The sequence below is a fragment of the Erythranthe guttata genome, chromosome 11 (assembly GCF_056151865.1).
Source record: "Erythranthe guttata isolate IM_541 chromosome 11, IM_541, whole genome shotgun sequence".
Classification (NCBI taxonomy): domain Eukaryota; kingdom Viridiplantae; phylum Streptophyta; class Magnoliopsida; order Lamiales; family Phrymaceae; genus Erythranthe; species Erythranthe guttata.
The window spans coordinates 678,498-695,100 of NC_142543.1; the positions used below are offsets into that span (position 1 = coordinate 678,498).

General features: G+C 35.8%; 4 protein-coding genes across 5 annotated transcripts; 2 read left to right on the forward strand and 2 right to left on the reverse strand.

Moving 5' to 3' along the window:
• Window positions 1-408: 408 nt before the first annotated feature.
• Window positions 409-3,535, reverse strand: LOC105976729 (pentatricopeptide repeat-containing protein At1g80270, mitochondrial-like). Its single transcript, XM_013001988.2, has 3 exons — window positions 3,280-3,535; window positions 2,150-2,726; window positions 409-1,886 (listed from the first exon to the last, which is right to left on the reverse strand). Exons 1-3 carry the CDS (start codon window positions 3,312-3,314, stop codon window positions 633-635), a joined length of 1,866 nt encoding a protein of 621 aa, XP_012857442.1. The 5' UTR covers window positions 3,315-3,535; the 3' UTR covers window positions 409-632.
• A 494-nt stretch (window positions 3,536-4,029) lies between these two features.
• CRK1 (CDPK-related kinase 1) lies at window positions 4,030-8,382 on the reverse strand. Of its 2 annotated transcripts, none has more exons than XM_088825347.1 (12): window positions 8,047-8,382; window positions 6,945-7,710; window positions 6,481-6,611; window positions 6,357-6,398; window positions 6,157-6,265; window positions 5,876-5,954; window positions 5,492-5,788; window positions 5,305-5,417; window positions 5,099-5,206; window positions 4,912-4,974; window positions 4,587-4,754; window positions 4,030-4,512 (listed from the first exon to the last, which is right to left on the reverse strand). In XM_088825347.1, the coding sequence occupies exons 2-12, from the start codon at window positions 7,437-7,439 to the stop codon at window positions 4,375-4,377; spliced, it is 1,743 nt and encodes a 580-aa protein (XP_088681473.1). In that variant the 5' UTR covers window positions 7,440-7,710; window positions 8,047-8,382; the 3' UTR covers window positions 4,030-4,374. The 2 variants fall into 2 exon arrangements, with proteins under 2 accessions (XP_088681473.1, XP_088681472.1); XM_088825346.1 differs by having other exon boundaries at window positions 7,887-8,191.
• Window positions 8,383-12,343: 3,961 nt separating this feature from the next.
• LOC105976610 (uncharacterized) lies at window positions 12,344-13,785 on the forward strand. Its single transcript, XM_013001853.2, is given in 5 exon segments — window positions 12,344-12,404; window positions 12,407-12,692; window positions 12,831-13,060; window positions 13,283-13,495; window positions 13,497-13,785. Coding segments are annotated over 5 exon segments (861 nt in total). The 5' UTR covers window positions 12,344-12,353; the 3' UTR covers window positions 13,578-13,785.
• Window positions 13,786-14,234: 449 nt separating this feature from the next.
• LOC105976609 (uncharacterized) lies at window positions 14,235-15,793 on the forward strand. The gene is made up of 3 exons (XM_013001852.2): window positions 14,235-14,680; window positions 14,878-15,107; window positions 15,264-15,793. Exons 1-3 carry the CDS (start codon window positions 14,326-14,328, stop codon window positions 15,540-15,542), a joined length of 864 nt encoding a protein of 287 aa, XP_012857306.1. The 5' UTR covers window positions 14,235-14,325; the 3' UTR covers window positions 15,543-15,793.
• Window positions 15,794-16,603: the final 810 nt, after the last annotated feature.

A 16,603-nucleotide genomic window follows, 5' to 3' on the forward strand; every position in this document is an offset into this window, starting at 1 on the left:
CCGAGCTTCGTTCCGTAAATTCATTTTGCAACAAATTTGGAATCCATGGCTATCAACGACTGTCGTTGAGTTCGTCGCAGCGCACATGTGCAGCAAAAAAAAAAAAAAAAAAAAAAAAAAAGCTGAGTTCCCTTTATTCCGGCAACTCGGCTACTGTCGACTCTCTAAATGCATCCGCTCGAGATAATAGTTCAACCAATGCTACATTCGGTACAACACTATCCTCCTCCATTCTCTCTCTAAAACCGTAAGGCTGTGCTTTTGCATTTATGTACGCATACAGGAGTCCTCTGTAAGGCCCAACACATGAGGCGAATCCAGGTTCTCTAATCTTAGCGAGCATCCTCTCGGCATGTGTTTATTCATTTCCCGCCATTTTTTTCATTTAAAAAAACTGCCATAAAATCATATTCCCAAAATACCCTCTCGAGTTTCATCTGACACAAGTCCGTATACAAGATTTGAAGAAAAAAAAACAAAGGAAAATAATAAATACACATCCATCGAACCGAACCGGACCGCCTGACCACTGCCACCAGACCTCCGCCGCTGACGAACGCCGCCGCCGGCCCACCATGGAAGCACAAGATTTTACTTACTATTCTAATCTTACTATGGCAACATAATAAAATCTAAACGTCCAACAAATTTTGACTGGACTTAGTCAAAGCCTTCTTCCCGAAAGCATCAACTCTAGCTAACAACGCACCCAAATCCGCATCAACATTATCCGCCTTCAATCTCTCTCTAAACCCATACGCAGGCGCTTTCGCGTTTATATAAGCATAAAGCAGCGATTTATAAGGCTTAGCACGCGCAGTATACCCAGCCTCTCTAATCTTCATAAATATCTTTTCAGCGTTATGCACATCTCCCTTATTTGCATATCCATCCAAAATAGCCAAAAACGAATCACATAGCGGTTTCCCCTTTCTACCCTTGATCGCCTTCTCTAATATAGAATCCGCCTTCTCCACTTCTCCGGACCCCACATAGAGCTTCACCACAGCATTCCACACGAGCGGGCCCACACTGCATCCACTCTCAGACATCCGTTTCACCAAATCCTTCCCCTTTTCCAGCATTTTGTGGTCTGCGTAAATCTTTAGCAAAGCCGTGAAATGCTTCGAAGAGGGCTTCTGCAATTTCTTCATCATTTTATCGAACGCTGACTCAGCATCCTCAATTCTCTTGAGGTGGCCCCACGCTTCAATACCTGCCATGCACTCCTCGTGTCGTGGATTGGATTCGCACACTTTCCAGATTCTCTCCACTTCGTCTTCTCGTTCGAGGGAAGCGTAAATCGGAAGGAGATACCTACATGCCCAACGGTTTTTTACGATATCTCCCCCCTCCATCTCTTTCAAGACAGCCTCGGCTTTGTCTTTCAGACCGGCGGAAACATAATTTCGAGCCAACGATAGTAGAATCTTGGTATTGGGTTCCATTTCTTTAGATTTCATTGTCTCGACTATTTGTTCCATCCCAGTAATGTCCTTCGACTGTCCTTTCACGTCGATCAAGATTTGGTAAGTGAAGTGGGACATTTTGACATTTTCTCTCTCCATTAGCGACAAAACTTCTGCTATTTTCTTCTTGTCGACCCTCTTGTACAGTAGCAACAATTGATTGCAAGAGAAGCATGTGATCGGGAATAAGCTCTTCATTTTGTTGAAGAGCTCCTCTGATTTCTTCACGTTGCTAGCGGCTATGCAGTTAGCCAACAGGGTGCGATAGACTATTTCGCCCCTGAAAGATTCGGGTATCTTACTAATGTACTCTTCTGCCTTGAATATACTACGGACTTTGGCAATTAGATCAACACGGGAGGCGTAAGCGTTCTCCTTGTATTCAATGCTCTTGGACGACTCCAACCATTCCGAGAGCTGCAAAATATACGAAAGTGACAAAATAGTGAATTTCCTCTCAAGCTAGGCCAAATTATACGGAAAATGGCGAGTTATGAATTGTTTATGTTCTTTTGTTGTATTACTCCATTCAGCACCGGGAAATTCAAGAAACGGCATAATATACTATAGCATGATGCAAAGCATTTAGATACAACAAACTTCCAAATCATATGATAACAAAAGCCAAGATTGAGTAAACAAAATCAATCTGACACGGTAAAAAAGATTAAAAGACACACCTGCAAGGCCCTGACGAACATTCGCCGCTTCCGAAGATCAAACATGGCCATTGATGCTTCTGTTCGGGTCACTTCATTTCCCGCTTCAACCCATTTATCCAAAACCTTTCCCACGGGTAAGTTGTTAGAAGCGAGTATAGCCTTAAACATTGCTGACGTAGCCCTAGTTTTAGATCTTCTCTCTCCAGCATCAGTCTTGGTCTCTAAGGTATCTAACTCGTTTTCTATATTCTCACCCTCGGATAGCTCCGCTTCAGACATAGACTCGTCAGCTTCATCTGCAGAAGCAGCTTCTTTGACTGCAGTAAGTGGAGTGTCGAGCTCGGTAAAAGCATCCGCCACATCATCAGTTTGCTCTTCGTTGCTCTTAGCACCAGCTTCTGAAGAAAATGTGCGAGCTTCCATGTACGGATTTGAAGAACTCGATGTGTTGTAAGCTCTTGTCGAATGTACGAATGTGTTTGATAGGTCTTTATGAGAATCGACAATTCCAGAATTACAATTTTCCAAATAGCATCTTGCTATCTCTGGTTTCGCACAGCAGATTCGAGCGATCCCTGAACTTAATCCTCGATTCCTGGAAAGGAAACAAGATACAATATCACAACAGTGACAAGATGATATTAAGTATAGAGCATTCCCAGTTTCGAACTACATAAGAAAGAACCAAATATAACAGTAACAACTAACGCAGCACACATTTAACCAAAAGCTGGTGTACAAATGGAAAAAAACAACCTCCAAAGCTGAAAGAAATCCAAAAACAAAAGGAAACACACACACACACACACACACACTCTTCCACAGCACACATATACATATAAATATACATGAATTGCAGAACTAATTTAATTCCACGGTGTGAAGTACGAACACTAAACTTCTATCATTTAAATCAGTTAACCAAAGAAAATGAAATATAAACTCCAGATTACGATAACTATCTCTCACTTATGCTTCTTACAAATACCTGCAACGAACACAAAAACAACCCAAGGCACGTACGTATAAACCTGATTACAAAACGCCATTAAAATGCAGAACAGAAGAAATAAATTGCATTTCAAGCACATAAATCAGCACACAGACAACAAGAGGCGCGCATATGATTTAAGAGAAGAACGAATTACCTGAGATTAATCGAAGCTCTACGAAGTGCCCACATGCTTATCGTCGAAATTTCCAATTTCTGTTCGCAAAAGGTAACAGCAGTACAAGAGAAATTGCAGAAATGCGAATCGGAAGTCTTAAAACCCTAAAACCCTAAACCCCTTTTGGGAGTGAAGAGAGTATTATTAATTTGCAGGGTGCTCAATTTTATATAATTACATAAAGGTCCACCCTCAAGTTTGTATTCCTATTTATTGCCCCCTTACATTTCTTGATAATTAGTTTTATTTATTTTCCATTATTTAACAACATAGAAAATATGAGAAGTTAATTTCTTATTTTCAAATTAAAATCTTACTTATATTAGAGTGTTCATTAATTTGTTTGCTTATTGTTTTTCTTAGGTGATAGATGAAACCTGCAGCCAACCAGATAGGTGCATTGGTTGAACTTCAAGGTAACTTCTATTGCCGAATATTTACATTTTTGCCAAATCTTTTCCGAGCCTGGTGTTTTTCGTTTTCGAGTTATTACCGTATTTTAAGATTTTTCATGTACAAGTTCAAGAAGTTTGCGTCCATGCGCGACGAATGGGCTATGAAAAACCAATACTTCAATCCAGGTAAATCCAATTGTAATTTATATCGTGTAGCAGCTACGTACGTAGCCTTAAGTTCGTACTTTTGGCAATTAACTTCGAGCACGCAAGTTTTTAAATTAAAACTTACCGATTCGATTTAAATGAAGGTTGAGATAAAAACCGTTCGGCAAAGCGTAAAAGAATATACGATTTTATTTTAAAAGTCACCACACACAACCCCACTAGAGCTTGCATCAGTCTTCTTGCTCTAAAATACACTCTTTTTTTCCCATCTACACTCATCTGTACAACTCTCACCGAAAGGAAAAAAAAAATTACACGAAAACGAAACATATTCTGAACCGAGTTTTGCTGCAAATGGCTACAGCTACAACTTCCATCGACCTTCTGTGCAAAAATTTAACATGCAATAATAATCCCATGCTTCTTTCTTCCAAACGGCCCTTTTAATCGGGGCAAAAATACTGTTGATTTTCAGGGGCAATTATGTCCCAAAAGAATAGAGAATTCAGTTTCACGCCTTCTGAAATGTTCGTGCGGACACTCCATGCAGAAGTCTTACAAAGCCCAAGAAGCTTAGTTTCCCGTCTGAGTGTCTTATCCAATCCTGCAGAACTACGTGCACTGGTACAGATGGACTAAGTCCGAGCTCCTGTTTAGAACAAGAATCGACGGTCAGGATTTTCTTAAAATAAACAAAAATTCGATCAAGAGAGAGAGGCGTACAGAGGCAAGTTCTTCGATCATAATGGGCCGATTTCCGTTCTTTTCAAAAAGTTCGTAAGCGTTGCGTGCGTGTTGCTCCCAGCCTTCCGATCCTTCTAGCTGATGCACGCTTATCGCTGCAGCGCAGTATTCTTCGAAATCCAATTTTCTGTACTGAAGAGAACTCACCTGCACGACACAAGCAATAACATTTTTTTTTTTTGATTTTTTTTTTGCAGTTAACTCAATCAAGACGAAGATGCAATGGTCCTTGTCGGTTTGGTACTTATCAAACTATTTAACAACATTTGAACAGAAAAAACAAAAAGACAACCGAAAGTTTTACCACATTGACATAATCCACAACACGTGATTCTTTCATTGCATCAGTCGAAATCTTCGCCATAGCCTGCAGACAAGTGATTCAATTGCAAAGTAAGGTACAACCCAAAAACAGCACAAAGTTTGTGTGCGTGTGTGTGTGTGTGTGAGAGAGAGAGAGAGAGAGAGAGAGAGAGAGAGAGAGAGCTGACAGTTTTGAAGTTTTGTAGGGATACAAAACCACTCTTATTTGGTCCTAACATTGCAAACTGATCTCGGAGATAGGCTAACTGCGGTACTGTCAATGTTCGTGCAAGAGCCTGTACATTAAATAAAGGAATTAGTCGAATAAGATGTCTTCCTCTTAGCAAAGAGAATTTTCTCTAAATCCGAAAATACGCATTGCATGCATGCATACCCCTAAAGCTGTTTTCCTCAAAGAAGTCGAACATATATAAGCTTTCACAAACTTATACGTTATCATATCCATTGGAATTTTCTCTTCGTGGTGTCCAGTCAGCCATGGATGACCTATACACGCAACAATCCGTTTATAAAAAAAAATCGATAAATGAAAAAAAAATAATATTAATCGAACTTCTTACAGAGAGCCTGAGCTGCAGTTAGCCTTTTACGATAGTCCTTGTTTAATAACTGTTTCACAAAATCTATGGCTTCGAGAGAAAGTGTGGGCCATGGGGCTTCCTCGAAATTAGGGTCAGCCTTTATTACAGCCCGGAAGATTCCGGATTCTGTTCTTGACCAGAACGGTCTACTTCCACAAAGAAGAATATAAGCAATCACACCAATGCTCCACATGTCAGCCTCTGTGCCGTACGATCTATGCAAAACTTCGGGCGCCACATAATACGCACTACCAACAATATCGTTCAGCCTTTCATCTGTCGAAAATTTATTCATTTCGTCAAAATCTAAATTCCAAGAAAGTAATTAGAAGAACAACGGAAGTATTTAGAAATAGAGTTAACCTGGCTTTACGTAATCAGAGAGTCCAAAGTCGATTGCCTTCAAAGAGGAATGCTCGTCTTTCGTAACAAAGAGAAAATTCTGAGGCAATTTTGAGAAAAACCCATGTCAGTTACATACAGATAAGTGAAAGCTGTTACGTAAACTTTCGAGATATGACATTATTCAATTAATAACCAATGCACGGTCGATACTCACAGAGATATGCCTAACCAGAGCCGAATTTAATAATTGAATAAGATAAAAATATCTGTCAAATTGTTAGGTACAATAGTCAATGTACCTCGGGTTTTAGGTCTCGGTGAACGACACCTTGAAGATGGCAATATGCCACAACACTCAAAATCTGCACCATAATGATTTTCGCATCCTCTTCCGAGTATTTTCCACCCCTAGTGAAAAGAAAAAAAAAATAATAATTGGAAGGCCTGGACAAACTGTGATCGACAGTTAAACATTAGTATAATAAATGATCGAGCATACCTCGAAAGTATACGATCAAGTAGTTCTCCTCCTTTGCATAACCTGAAAAAACGAGAAAAGTTACATACTTTATCGAAACAGAGCCCCGATAGATGAGGTGAAAGAGTCCAAAATCGAAACTTACTCCATCACTGCGTAGACATTGTCTTCATCTTCATAGGCATCGTAGAATTGAACTAAGTTCTTATGTCCAGTCAGCGCTTGTAGAATCTTTACTTCTCTTCTCACATCTTCTATGGCAATTGCTGTAGTCATCTGCACAAAATACAAAATATTACACTCCGACCTCGACTATATATATGATAGTCATTTCATGCAATCCCTTACATAATTTTGTATTACACAAAGATTATTCAAGAAATTTATGATAAATTGGATATTACATCAAATCCAATTCCTTATAATTTTGCTTCATGCAATGATGCATTCAATGATGTCCGCACCTATGTTTACGATTTACTAATGCACACAAAACGTAGTAATGAAAAGCGGACATAAATTTCGAGAAAAATCAGAGGCAATCAATCCACAGCAAAATTGTCACATTCAACATAAATCTTCGAAAACGTAAATCAAATCGAAATTGACCTTTGATTTAGGAATAACTTTAACAGCCACATCTTGCCCTTTCATGCTTCCCTTCTTTCCTTTAGCATAACAAGTGTACCCAAAGTGCCCTCTACCCACTTCTTCCCCAAGTTCATAGTGGCTAACGAAATTCTTCGAAAACCCGAAATTTTTATCCAACCCAATAATCTCACACTCACTCCCTTCGGGTATAGTAGCCTCGTTCGGCTTAACGGAGCCATGCCTCCTTGCAAGCAAGGCCTTAATGTGCTTAGCTGGCGATGGGGGCGGAAATGGACGCTTAAAGAAACGGAGAGGGGTCGAAAGGGCACTGCTCGAATTAGCCGGGGAATTCTTGAATGCACTGTGGAGTGGACTTGGGCTGTAAAATGGGAATTTGGGTGTTTTCCCAGTTGAGGGATTGTTCAGTGTTGGATCATTGCTTTCAGCTGGGATTATTGGGTTTTCGGACAGGTTTTTCGGGGGTTCGTTGGGTTTTCCATGACAAAGTCCCATGGAATCAAGAAAGTATGTAATACAGCAAAAAAGTTGGAAAATTAAACAGCTTGTGAATTCAAGAAAATGGAGGAGCTTCAAACCATTTGAAGGGAAGTTGGAGCAAGAAATAGATTATAATCAAGAACAGTTTTTTCCCCCAAATTGCTTTAAAAACTTAATCTTTTGGAACAACAAATAGATTAGAATCAAGAACAGTTTTTTTTCCCCCAAAATTGCTGTAAAAACTCAATCTTTGGCACAATCCTTTCAAAGATTGATCAGCAGAAACCTGAAAACAACACAAGGGGATTCACAACTGAAATTAAAACACAAGTAGGGGCCAAAAAGAAAAAACAAAAACACAATTAAAGATCTTGTCAGATGAAAAAAGGGGTTCTTTTGCAAAAAAAAAATATGGAAGAAACAATCAAGAGGAAAGAATGAATGAATGAACAACTGGCTTACAGCTGAAGAAATGGGTAGAAATAGCAACTTGAGTAGAGATAATCTTGACCAAATAAAAAGAAAAAAAGAAAAACAAAGAAGAAGGTAAAGAATGGGAACTCTGAAAAAAGAAAAGTGATGCTAAGCAGAGGCTGCAAGAAAAGAGAAGTGGAACCACTACCTCCTTTCTTTCTTTCCCCTGCTTTTTCACTCCTCTCTCTCTCTCTCTCTCTCCTTTTTTCTTTTTCTTTTTCATTTTAATTTTAATTTCTTCTCCCACTTTAATTTATTTTTTAATTGGGTAGTTTGTGGAGAATAGATACATCAATTTTTTTGTTAGAGGCCCTATTATTAATTATCAGCAATCGATTATAATTTTGTGGTGGGGTTTGTGTTTGGATCCTTCCAGCCTGTCCTTGTTGAGAGAGAAAGTGTGTGTGTGTGTGTGTGTGTGTGAGAGAGAGAGAGAGAGAGAGAGAGAGAGAGAGAGAGATTATGTGTATAAACATCTGAAAACAAGTTAACTAACCACCATTTTCTTTTCTTTGACTAGCTTTTTTTGGTTCTTGAAATATGGAATTTTCTTTTGGGAATTCCCAAAAAAGAATTGATTTTTAGGGTTTTTATAAATTGTGCAAAAAACAAGACTTTCAAAATTCCCATTCTTGATCTCGAGGGCTTAAATTAATTAAGCAAGATTTGTTTTTCTAAATAGTAGTAATATGTTTCCAATTAAGTGTCATTTATTTACACATGGGACGATTGCATGTGGGAAAGGAGTTGGCTAAGGGCCACTTTGCAATTAATTTTGGAAGCCTCCGGTGGTATAAATGCTGGCTAAAAACTTTTTTTAGGTAAAACTGTACATTGTAAAAGTTTTGGGGCAAAAGTGTGATCTTATACATTTGTGGTAATTTCATAAAATGTCTAAGAAATATAAATATATAATATTATGTATTATAAAAAGTTGGTGCAATATGGTTGCCTTCATTAATTAGTAGGTATAGCTACTTGTAATCTTCCCTTAATCCATCAATATCAATTGGTCAAAAACCTTTAATTAGCAATTAAATGAGTTATCAAAAAAAATTGAGTCTTTATTTGAATTATACTAAACTTCGATAAATTAATATTCTTGTTTAAATAATATTTTCTTCATGTCTCAACTCGGTAAAACGTATTAAATTATTAGTTCGATAATTTATTTGCTAAATTAATAGAATTTTATTAGTTTCGATGTAATTTTTACCTTTCATAAAAATATTTAAAATTCAACTTTGCTTTTTTCAAATTAAATTAAATTGAGTCAATATATCAAGTTTCAATAATTAAACCACGACCTCTTCATTAGTACGTACGTATGAATTGGGCATAGTCAAATGACTAAAAACTTTAATTTAATTAAGTGTAAAATGATGACTAAAAATAAAACAGCTCGACTACATAATTAAATAATTAATTATGGATTAATTGTTTGGTTTGCAAAATCAATGCTTGTCTCATCTTATAATAATATAATTAACAATTCTTTATATTACAAACTTTTTTTAATTGAAGTTGGTGACCAATATACATGTTCCTCGTGATTGTATTATTTATATAATAATATCCAAATAATTACACCATTTGCATGTAATGTAATGATCCAAACCATATTCAACTATCTGACAGTTGGTGCTAACATGTATCTCATGATTTAATTATTATAAATAATTAATTTTCCATTATTGTCATTGTATTTCTTGATTCTATCATCAATTATATCAATTGTATTTTAACTATTGACAGCAGAATAAATAAGACAAGAATTTAAGTCGGGTACCAAAAGGTTACGATCGACTTATGCATCCACGGGGACTTGGAAACAAAATTTTATCAGTTCAGAGTTTAAATTTTCATTAGGTTTGGACATGCGTATACGTGGCATTTACATGGAAGTTGGAACAATTACGAGTCATATTTTTTTGTATTACTTGTAACTTTATTGTGTAATATTTAATTATTTATAGTGTGTTAACTATTAAAAATTTATTTATTGTAATTAAAAATAAAATAAAATAAAAATGGTTGAAATGAAAAAACAAAAAAGTTGGTCTTTACTCTTTAGAAGTGATGTGTGCATAGGAATTTATTCCCCGTTATCATGATTGAATTTCTTTATTGATTCCCCAAAATACCGATTCTACCCTTTCAGACGTGGAACAAATCGAAGGTAGCCAAATTTTGTGAAAAACACACTGTAAGAGGGTTGGTGCAAGACAAAAACATAAGTGGAGATTTTGATAATTACTGATGGGTGAGGGGTTTTTTTTTTTTTGTAATTTAGCCTAAGTTCAGGGTATTTTTATAATTTACTATAATTGTTATCGGTAATTATTTAATACATATTCAAAGTTTTACAAGCAAAAGAGTTGCACATTTTCAGAAAAAAAAAAGAAGAAGAAATTCTTGTCATATTTTACACAAATTAAAGTGTGGAGAAAAAGGTTGAAAATACAACAAGTTGATTCTGACTGCTTTTTGTTAATTAATCCATTTTTTCTCTAAATTAAGGAATTAATTATTAAAAAACGATTAAGACACTAAACAACTCGTTAAAAATTGAGTAATTAATCTTGTTTAGAAGCAAGTGATAGAATTAGAAAAAAGACAATCCTTGTTTTATATGATTTTTTTTTTTTTTTTTTTGAATTCTCTCTTTTGAAGGTCCCTACACATAAAGACTAATTTAATCACTAAGTAAGATTAATTAACATCCTCATTCACAATGTAATGACAAATCTCTTGAAATTAAAAAAGGGAAACCCTAATTAATTATGAGAAGAAAACCCTAATTATAGTGAAAGCAAACAAAGAGTTGCCCCCCTTTTAGGCATAGTGGGAGCTTTTTGTCAAAGACCAAAAAAGAAAGAAATTCTTATTCTTTGATGCCCTTCCTCTCTCCTCCATATCTTTAATTGAGGAATAAAGTTAATTTAAAAAGAGGGAATAACATATTAATAATACTAATAATAAATAAATATATAAAAAAAAAAGATGTTTTTTTTGGATATATATTCCCTCACAAACACAAATAGAATAAGAAGTTGTTGAGTGTTATTAATTAAAGAATTGGAAATGAACATGGAGGAACATGGGTTACATATGATTTTCTATTTTATATTTTTTTGTTAGAAAAAAAAATTATAATATTTTATTAATTACTTCATTTTTCAAGAGACAATTTTTCAGACAATATCAAAAAGCACGAGGTGAAAAGTGATTAATTAGCTATCTCAATGGTCTAATCACCATTGATTAGCTCACAATATATGATTCTATGCAGTGGATTTCAATTTACAATAGTCCTAATTAATCAAGTTAATAATATCATTTGTTGCAAGAAAACATCCGTTAATTACTCCATTTAACTTAAGAAATTTACTTATTTTTTCCCCCACCACATCATTACAACACTGTTAGGTGACCCGCTTTGACCGGTCAACACCGGTTAGTTGGAGCTCGATCGTAGGGGATAAAAAACGGAATCATTAATCAATACATAATAACACAAACACTCATATGTATGTGTACTTAGTGGATAATTATTTATACAGATTTATGACATAGGATCACCCGATGTTTTTCACCGGGTGCAGCATCCACCTAAAATTACTCATAATTCCAATTAATTCATATTTATTAATTACTTGAAATATGATTTTTGTTAATCTAAAATAAAAAAACAAATTTTTAATGTTTCGACCAATAAGAGGCAAGCCCACTAGTGAATCTTCTTAGGACAAAAGACCCACTAGTTATCATAACAGAAAGCCCATTAAGACTTTGAGGAAAGCCCAAATTAAATTATTTCTCACCAGAACCCAATTTCATTAAGGTGGTGTTAAATATCAGGACAAATTACGACCACCTCGAAGGATAGTTAAATTACGGAAAAATCCCTCTTATTTGGATAATTACAATCACCTCTTCCTTTTAAATATTTTTACATAAAATTTATGTAATTCGGTTATTTATCAAACCATATCGTATATTCAGTTCGGTAAACGGTAGCGTACCGAAATTTCGGTTCGAAATTACCGTTTTAACATCCCTAAATTTCGCTCTCGTACATGCACAATAAGTTGCAACACGTGAGCTTTTAAGTTATCGAATGTTCAGCTGATCATAGGTAATAACTAGCTTTAACTAACCTTTATAGTTAATTATGAGCTAGCATATAATGCACAATAAGTATTGTTTAACCTAATTGTACGTACATGCATGCAGTTGGTGTAAGTACGTTGCAACACAACACGTGAGCTTTAAGTTATCGAATGTTCAGCTGATCATAAGTCATAACTAACTTTAACTAACCTTTATAGTTAGTTAATTAATAAATGCCTTTGTTGCAGCTGTAGTAAAACCTAATACAATGTACAAAGCGTCGTACTAAAGACATAAAAATAAGAAGGGAAAAAAATTAAAGCTTCGTTCGTAAACGAAACGATGATACTCGAGCCATGGAGTCGGTTGGAGGGCAAAATCGTCATGGTCACCGGATCGGAGCATCTTCCGGTCTCGGTTTTTTTTGCCTCGACTTGGCTAAGGCCGGTTGCAGAATTGTGGCTGCTGCACGTAGAGTCGAGAAACTCGATTCACTTTGTCAGCAAATCAATAACAACAAAATGGAATATTCGATGTCGTTAACGATATATGGGACCCGTTTAGCTGTTGCGGTCGAGCTCGATGTCACGGCCGATCCCGCGGCGATCGAAGCTTCTGTTTGGAAAGCGTGGGATGCATTCGGGCATATTGATACTTTGATTAATAATGCTGGTTTCAGAGGTTGAGTTTTTTCCATTTAATTAATTAATTTGGTTTCTTTTAAAAAAAAAATTAATAGTATTGAATCTTATTGATACTATTTACTAACAATACATGCATAATGTAATTCTAAATAAATAAATAAATAATAATAACTAGGGCAAGTGAGATCTCCTCTAACATTGTCGCCGGAGGAATGGAATCAAGTGGTGAAAACAATCTTGACCGGATCTTGGCTTGTCGCCAAATCCGTCGGCAAACGGATGCGCGCCGCCGCCCGTAACGGCTCAATCATCAACATCTCATCAGTTTCCGGCCTTAATCGGGGCGTTTTCCGCGGCGGTGTTGCCTGCGATTCCTCAAAAGCCGCCATCGACACCATGACCAAGGTAATTATATTAATTTCTATTTAATATTCATCTGTTCTATAATATCTGTCACTTTTGAAACACTTTTTTTTTTTTTTTATTATTATCTGTTACTTTAAATTTTATGTTCTTATTAACTCTTTAATTTCCAACATTTTTTCTAAAACTAATTTCTCTTTCTGATTAATCGTAAGATTACAAGGTCGTCATTTTAGTCTAAAAACATACATTTTCCTAAAACAGATAGTGGCACTTGAATTTGGGGATTACAAAATTAGGGTTAACTCGATTGCTCCGGGGCTATTCAAATCGGAGATAACAGAAAATCTTTTCAATAAGAAATTAGGGCTGAAAAATGCGATGAAGAAATTAGTGCCGTTGGGAGAATTTGGGGAAGGCGATCCGGCGCTGACATGTCTTGTCAGATATTTAATCGATGATTCATCGGAATACGTTTCCGGCAACATCTTCCGGCAACATCTTCATTGTTGATGCTGGTTTTACTCTCACAGGCCTTCCAATTTTTTCTTCTCTCTAAAATTAACGGAGCTATTAATTCATTAATAAGCCCCTTAATTAATTTTTATGTTGCAAAAAAACCCCCATATTTTACTGTTTGTGTTTGGTCTTGTTTGGTCTTATGATCTTATCTTCTATGTATTGATTGTCACATTGTTTTGGTTGTGTTCATTTTTGGACGTTTACCTAAACATTGTATTGAAAATAAATTAGGAAATGATTTAAATGAATATACAGTTAAATATCTATTAATTAATATAATTAATAGAATTGAGACTAGCAAGATTCTACTAATTTTGTGTAATGTTAAACTATCGAACTAGTAATTTAGTAGATTCTTCGTATCGAATTGGGACCGGAATTTACTATTGTTTATTAATTTATCGAGTATTAATATCTTTTGTATACTTTAAAAAAATCATCGGCCGACCAACTTTCAAATACATTAAAAATCGCCAACCGACCTGTGTAATATGAGTCGGTTGAATTATTGGCCCGACTATAGTGGGTCGGGTTGTGGGATTGATTATTAACGGAGGACGACAAAATAGGGTTTTTATAATGAATCGGTTGACGGGTTTTATAAATGATTTTTCAAGAACATATTCACCAAACTCGAGGATACAAAATGTGTGGTCTATATATAACCTCAAAAGTAACTAAATTTGGCCTATATAATGTACAACCTTAGTACTCATTATATATAGATGCACAAAGAAATTTAATTAAAAAAAAAAAGAAAAAAAAAAAGGAAATCGAAGTACGAAATGGCAAGTGGAAGCCTAGACCGATCAACATTCGAGCCATGGTCTCAGCTGGAGGGCAAAATCGTCATGGTCACGGGTGCATCGTCTGGTCTCGGTTTGGAGTTCTGCCTCGATTTGGCTAAGGCCGGGTGCAGAGTTGTGGCTGCTGCACGTAGAATCGAGAAACTCGACTCTCTTTGCCAACAAATCAATCACGAAATGGAATATTCCGATGCCATTTACGGTGGGGCCCACCAAGCTATTGCGGTTGAGCTCGATCTCACGGCCGACAGTACGGCCATCGAAGCTTCTGTCCGAAAAGCTTGGGATGCATTTGGTCATATTGATGCTTTGATTAATAATGCTGGTGTAAGAGGTAAAGTAGGGTTACATACATACATACATATATATATATATATATATATATATATATATATATATATATATATATATATATATATATATATATAGACATATATTTTATACATATATATTGGATTCTTTTTTTTAAATTTTGTTATGTGTATACTGTATATTAATACTTGCAAGTACATTTGAATGCAATAAGTATAGGTTCGATAAAGTCGTCTCTGAATCTGTCGGACGACGAATGGAACCACGTGGTGAAAACAAACTTGACGGGATCTTGGCTGGTCGCCAAATGCGTCGGCAAACGGATGCGCGACGCTGCCCGCGGCGGCTCAATCATCAACATCTCGTCGGTTTCCGGCCTTAATCGAATGCAGGTCCCCGGAGCCGTCGCCTACAGTTCCTCGAAAGCTGGCCTCCACCTCACGACCATGGTAATAAATATTATGATAAGGCCTAATTATTATTATTATTTTTTAAATAGTACATTTAATTAATAATATTTAAAAATTCTTGAAAAATATGTTGGATGGATATATGAAGTTAGTTATTTTGTTTAATGCTAGAGTAACAAACAAACAAACAAACAGGTAATGGCATTGGAATTGGGAAATTACAAGATTAGGGTGAACGCCATCGCTCCGGGATTGTTTAAATCGGAGATAACCGGAGATTTGTTGGAAAAGAAATGGATGAAAAACGTGACGGAGAGAACCGTGCCACTTAGAGTGTTAGGTACAACCGATCCGGCACTGACATCTCTCGTCAGATACTTAGTTCACGATTCGTCAAACTATGTTTCGGGCAACATTTTCATCGTCGATTCCGGCTACACTCTCCCAGGTTTCCCCATTTTTTCTTCTCTCTAACTCTATTTTGTGATGTGATAGAGAGCTTTTGTCCCTTTCTAAGTGTGTGTGTGAGTGAAAGAGAGAGTGTGTGTATTATTATGTTTGTGCATTTGTTTTCGACAAGACATTGGATCGAATAAGGACCGTTTGTTTCAGGTTTATCATATCCTACACTCGATGAATTTAATCGAGTAATATTTCAGATGCATATTTAATTTTACATACGTTTGTCTGTGTGATGCATTTTATCGGATGTAACATCTACAAAGACGGTTGATTTGTATGTATTGTATTTGTACTACATTTTTGTATTCAAGTTTAATTTACATAAACAATTCAATCATTAAATATGAGGTATGAAATGTGGAATACAAATTAATACAGTATCGGAAGTAGGGAAATTCTATTAATTTAGCGAATTATTGAATTATCGAGTTAATAATTGGACACTTTATCACCGAATCGGGACCGAGAAAAACTATTATTAAGTTATTAATTTATCGATGTTCATCTAACCTAAAATTACTCATTTTTTTTTTTTTTGAGTAAATTCAAGTCGATTACAAGGGGAAGTAGGGGAGGGGGGGACTCGAACCCTAGACCATTACCCTATTGGTAAAGGCTAGGTACCAACTCTCCTAATGAGGGTTGGTTACCTAAAATTACTCATAATTACAAATAATTCATATTTATTACTTGAAATATGATTTTTGTTAATCTAAAATAAATAAATAAATGACACCTATAACTTTCGATTACTATACTGAAAATCTTGAAATAAATAAAACAAAACATTTTTTTTAATGTTTCAACCAATAAGAGGCAAGCCTACTAGTGAATCTTCTTTGAACAAAGCCCACTTATTATCATAACATACACTACAAGAAAAAATGGTTTTAGGGACGATTTGTTATGGTTGCTAAAAGCAAGATAATGGTCGCTGAAACTTATAACGACCAAATTAGGCTTGGTCACTTGTGGTCACAACAGGGTGGCTACTAAAAGTATTAGTGACCAGCAAATCAGTTGGACGCTAAAGACATAGATCTAGCGACCATTCAATAATGGTCATTAAAGAT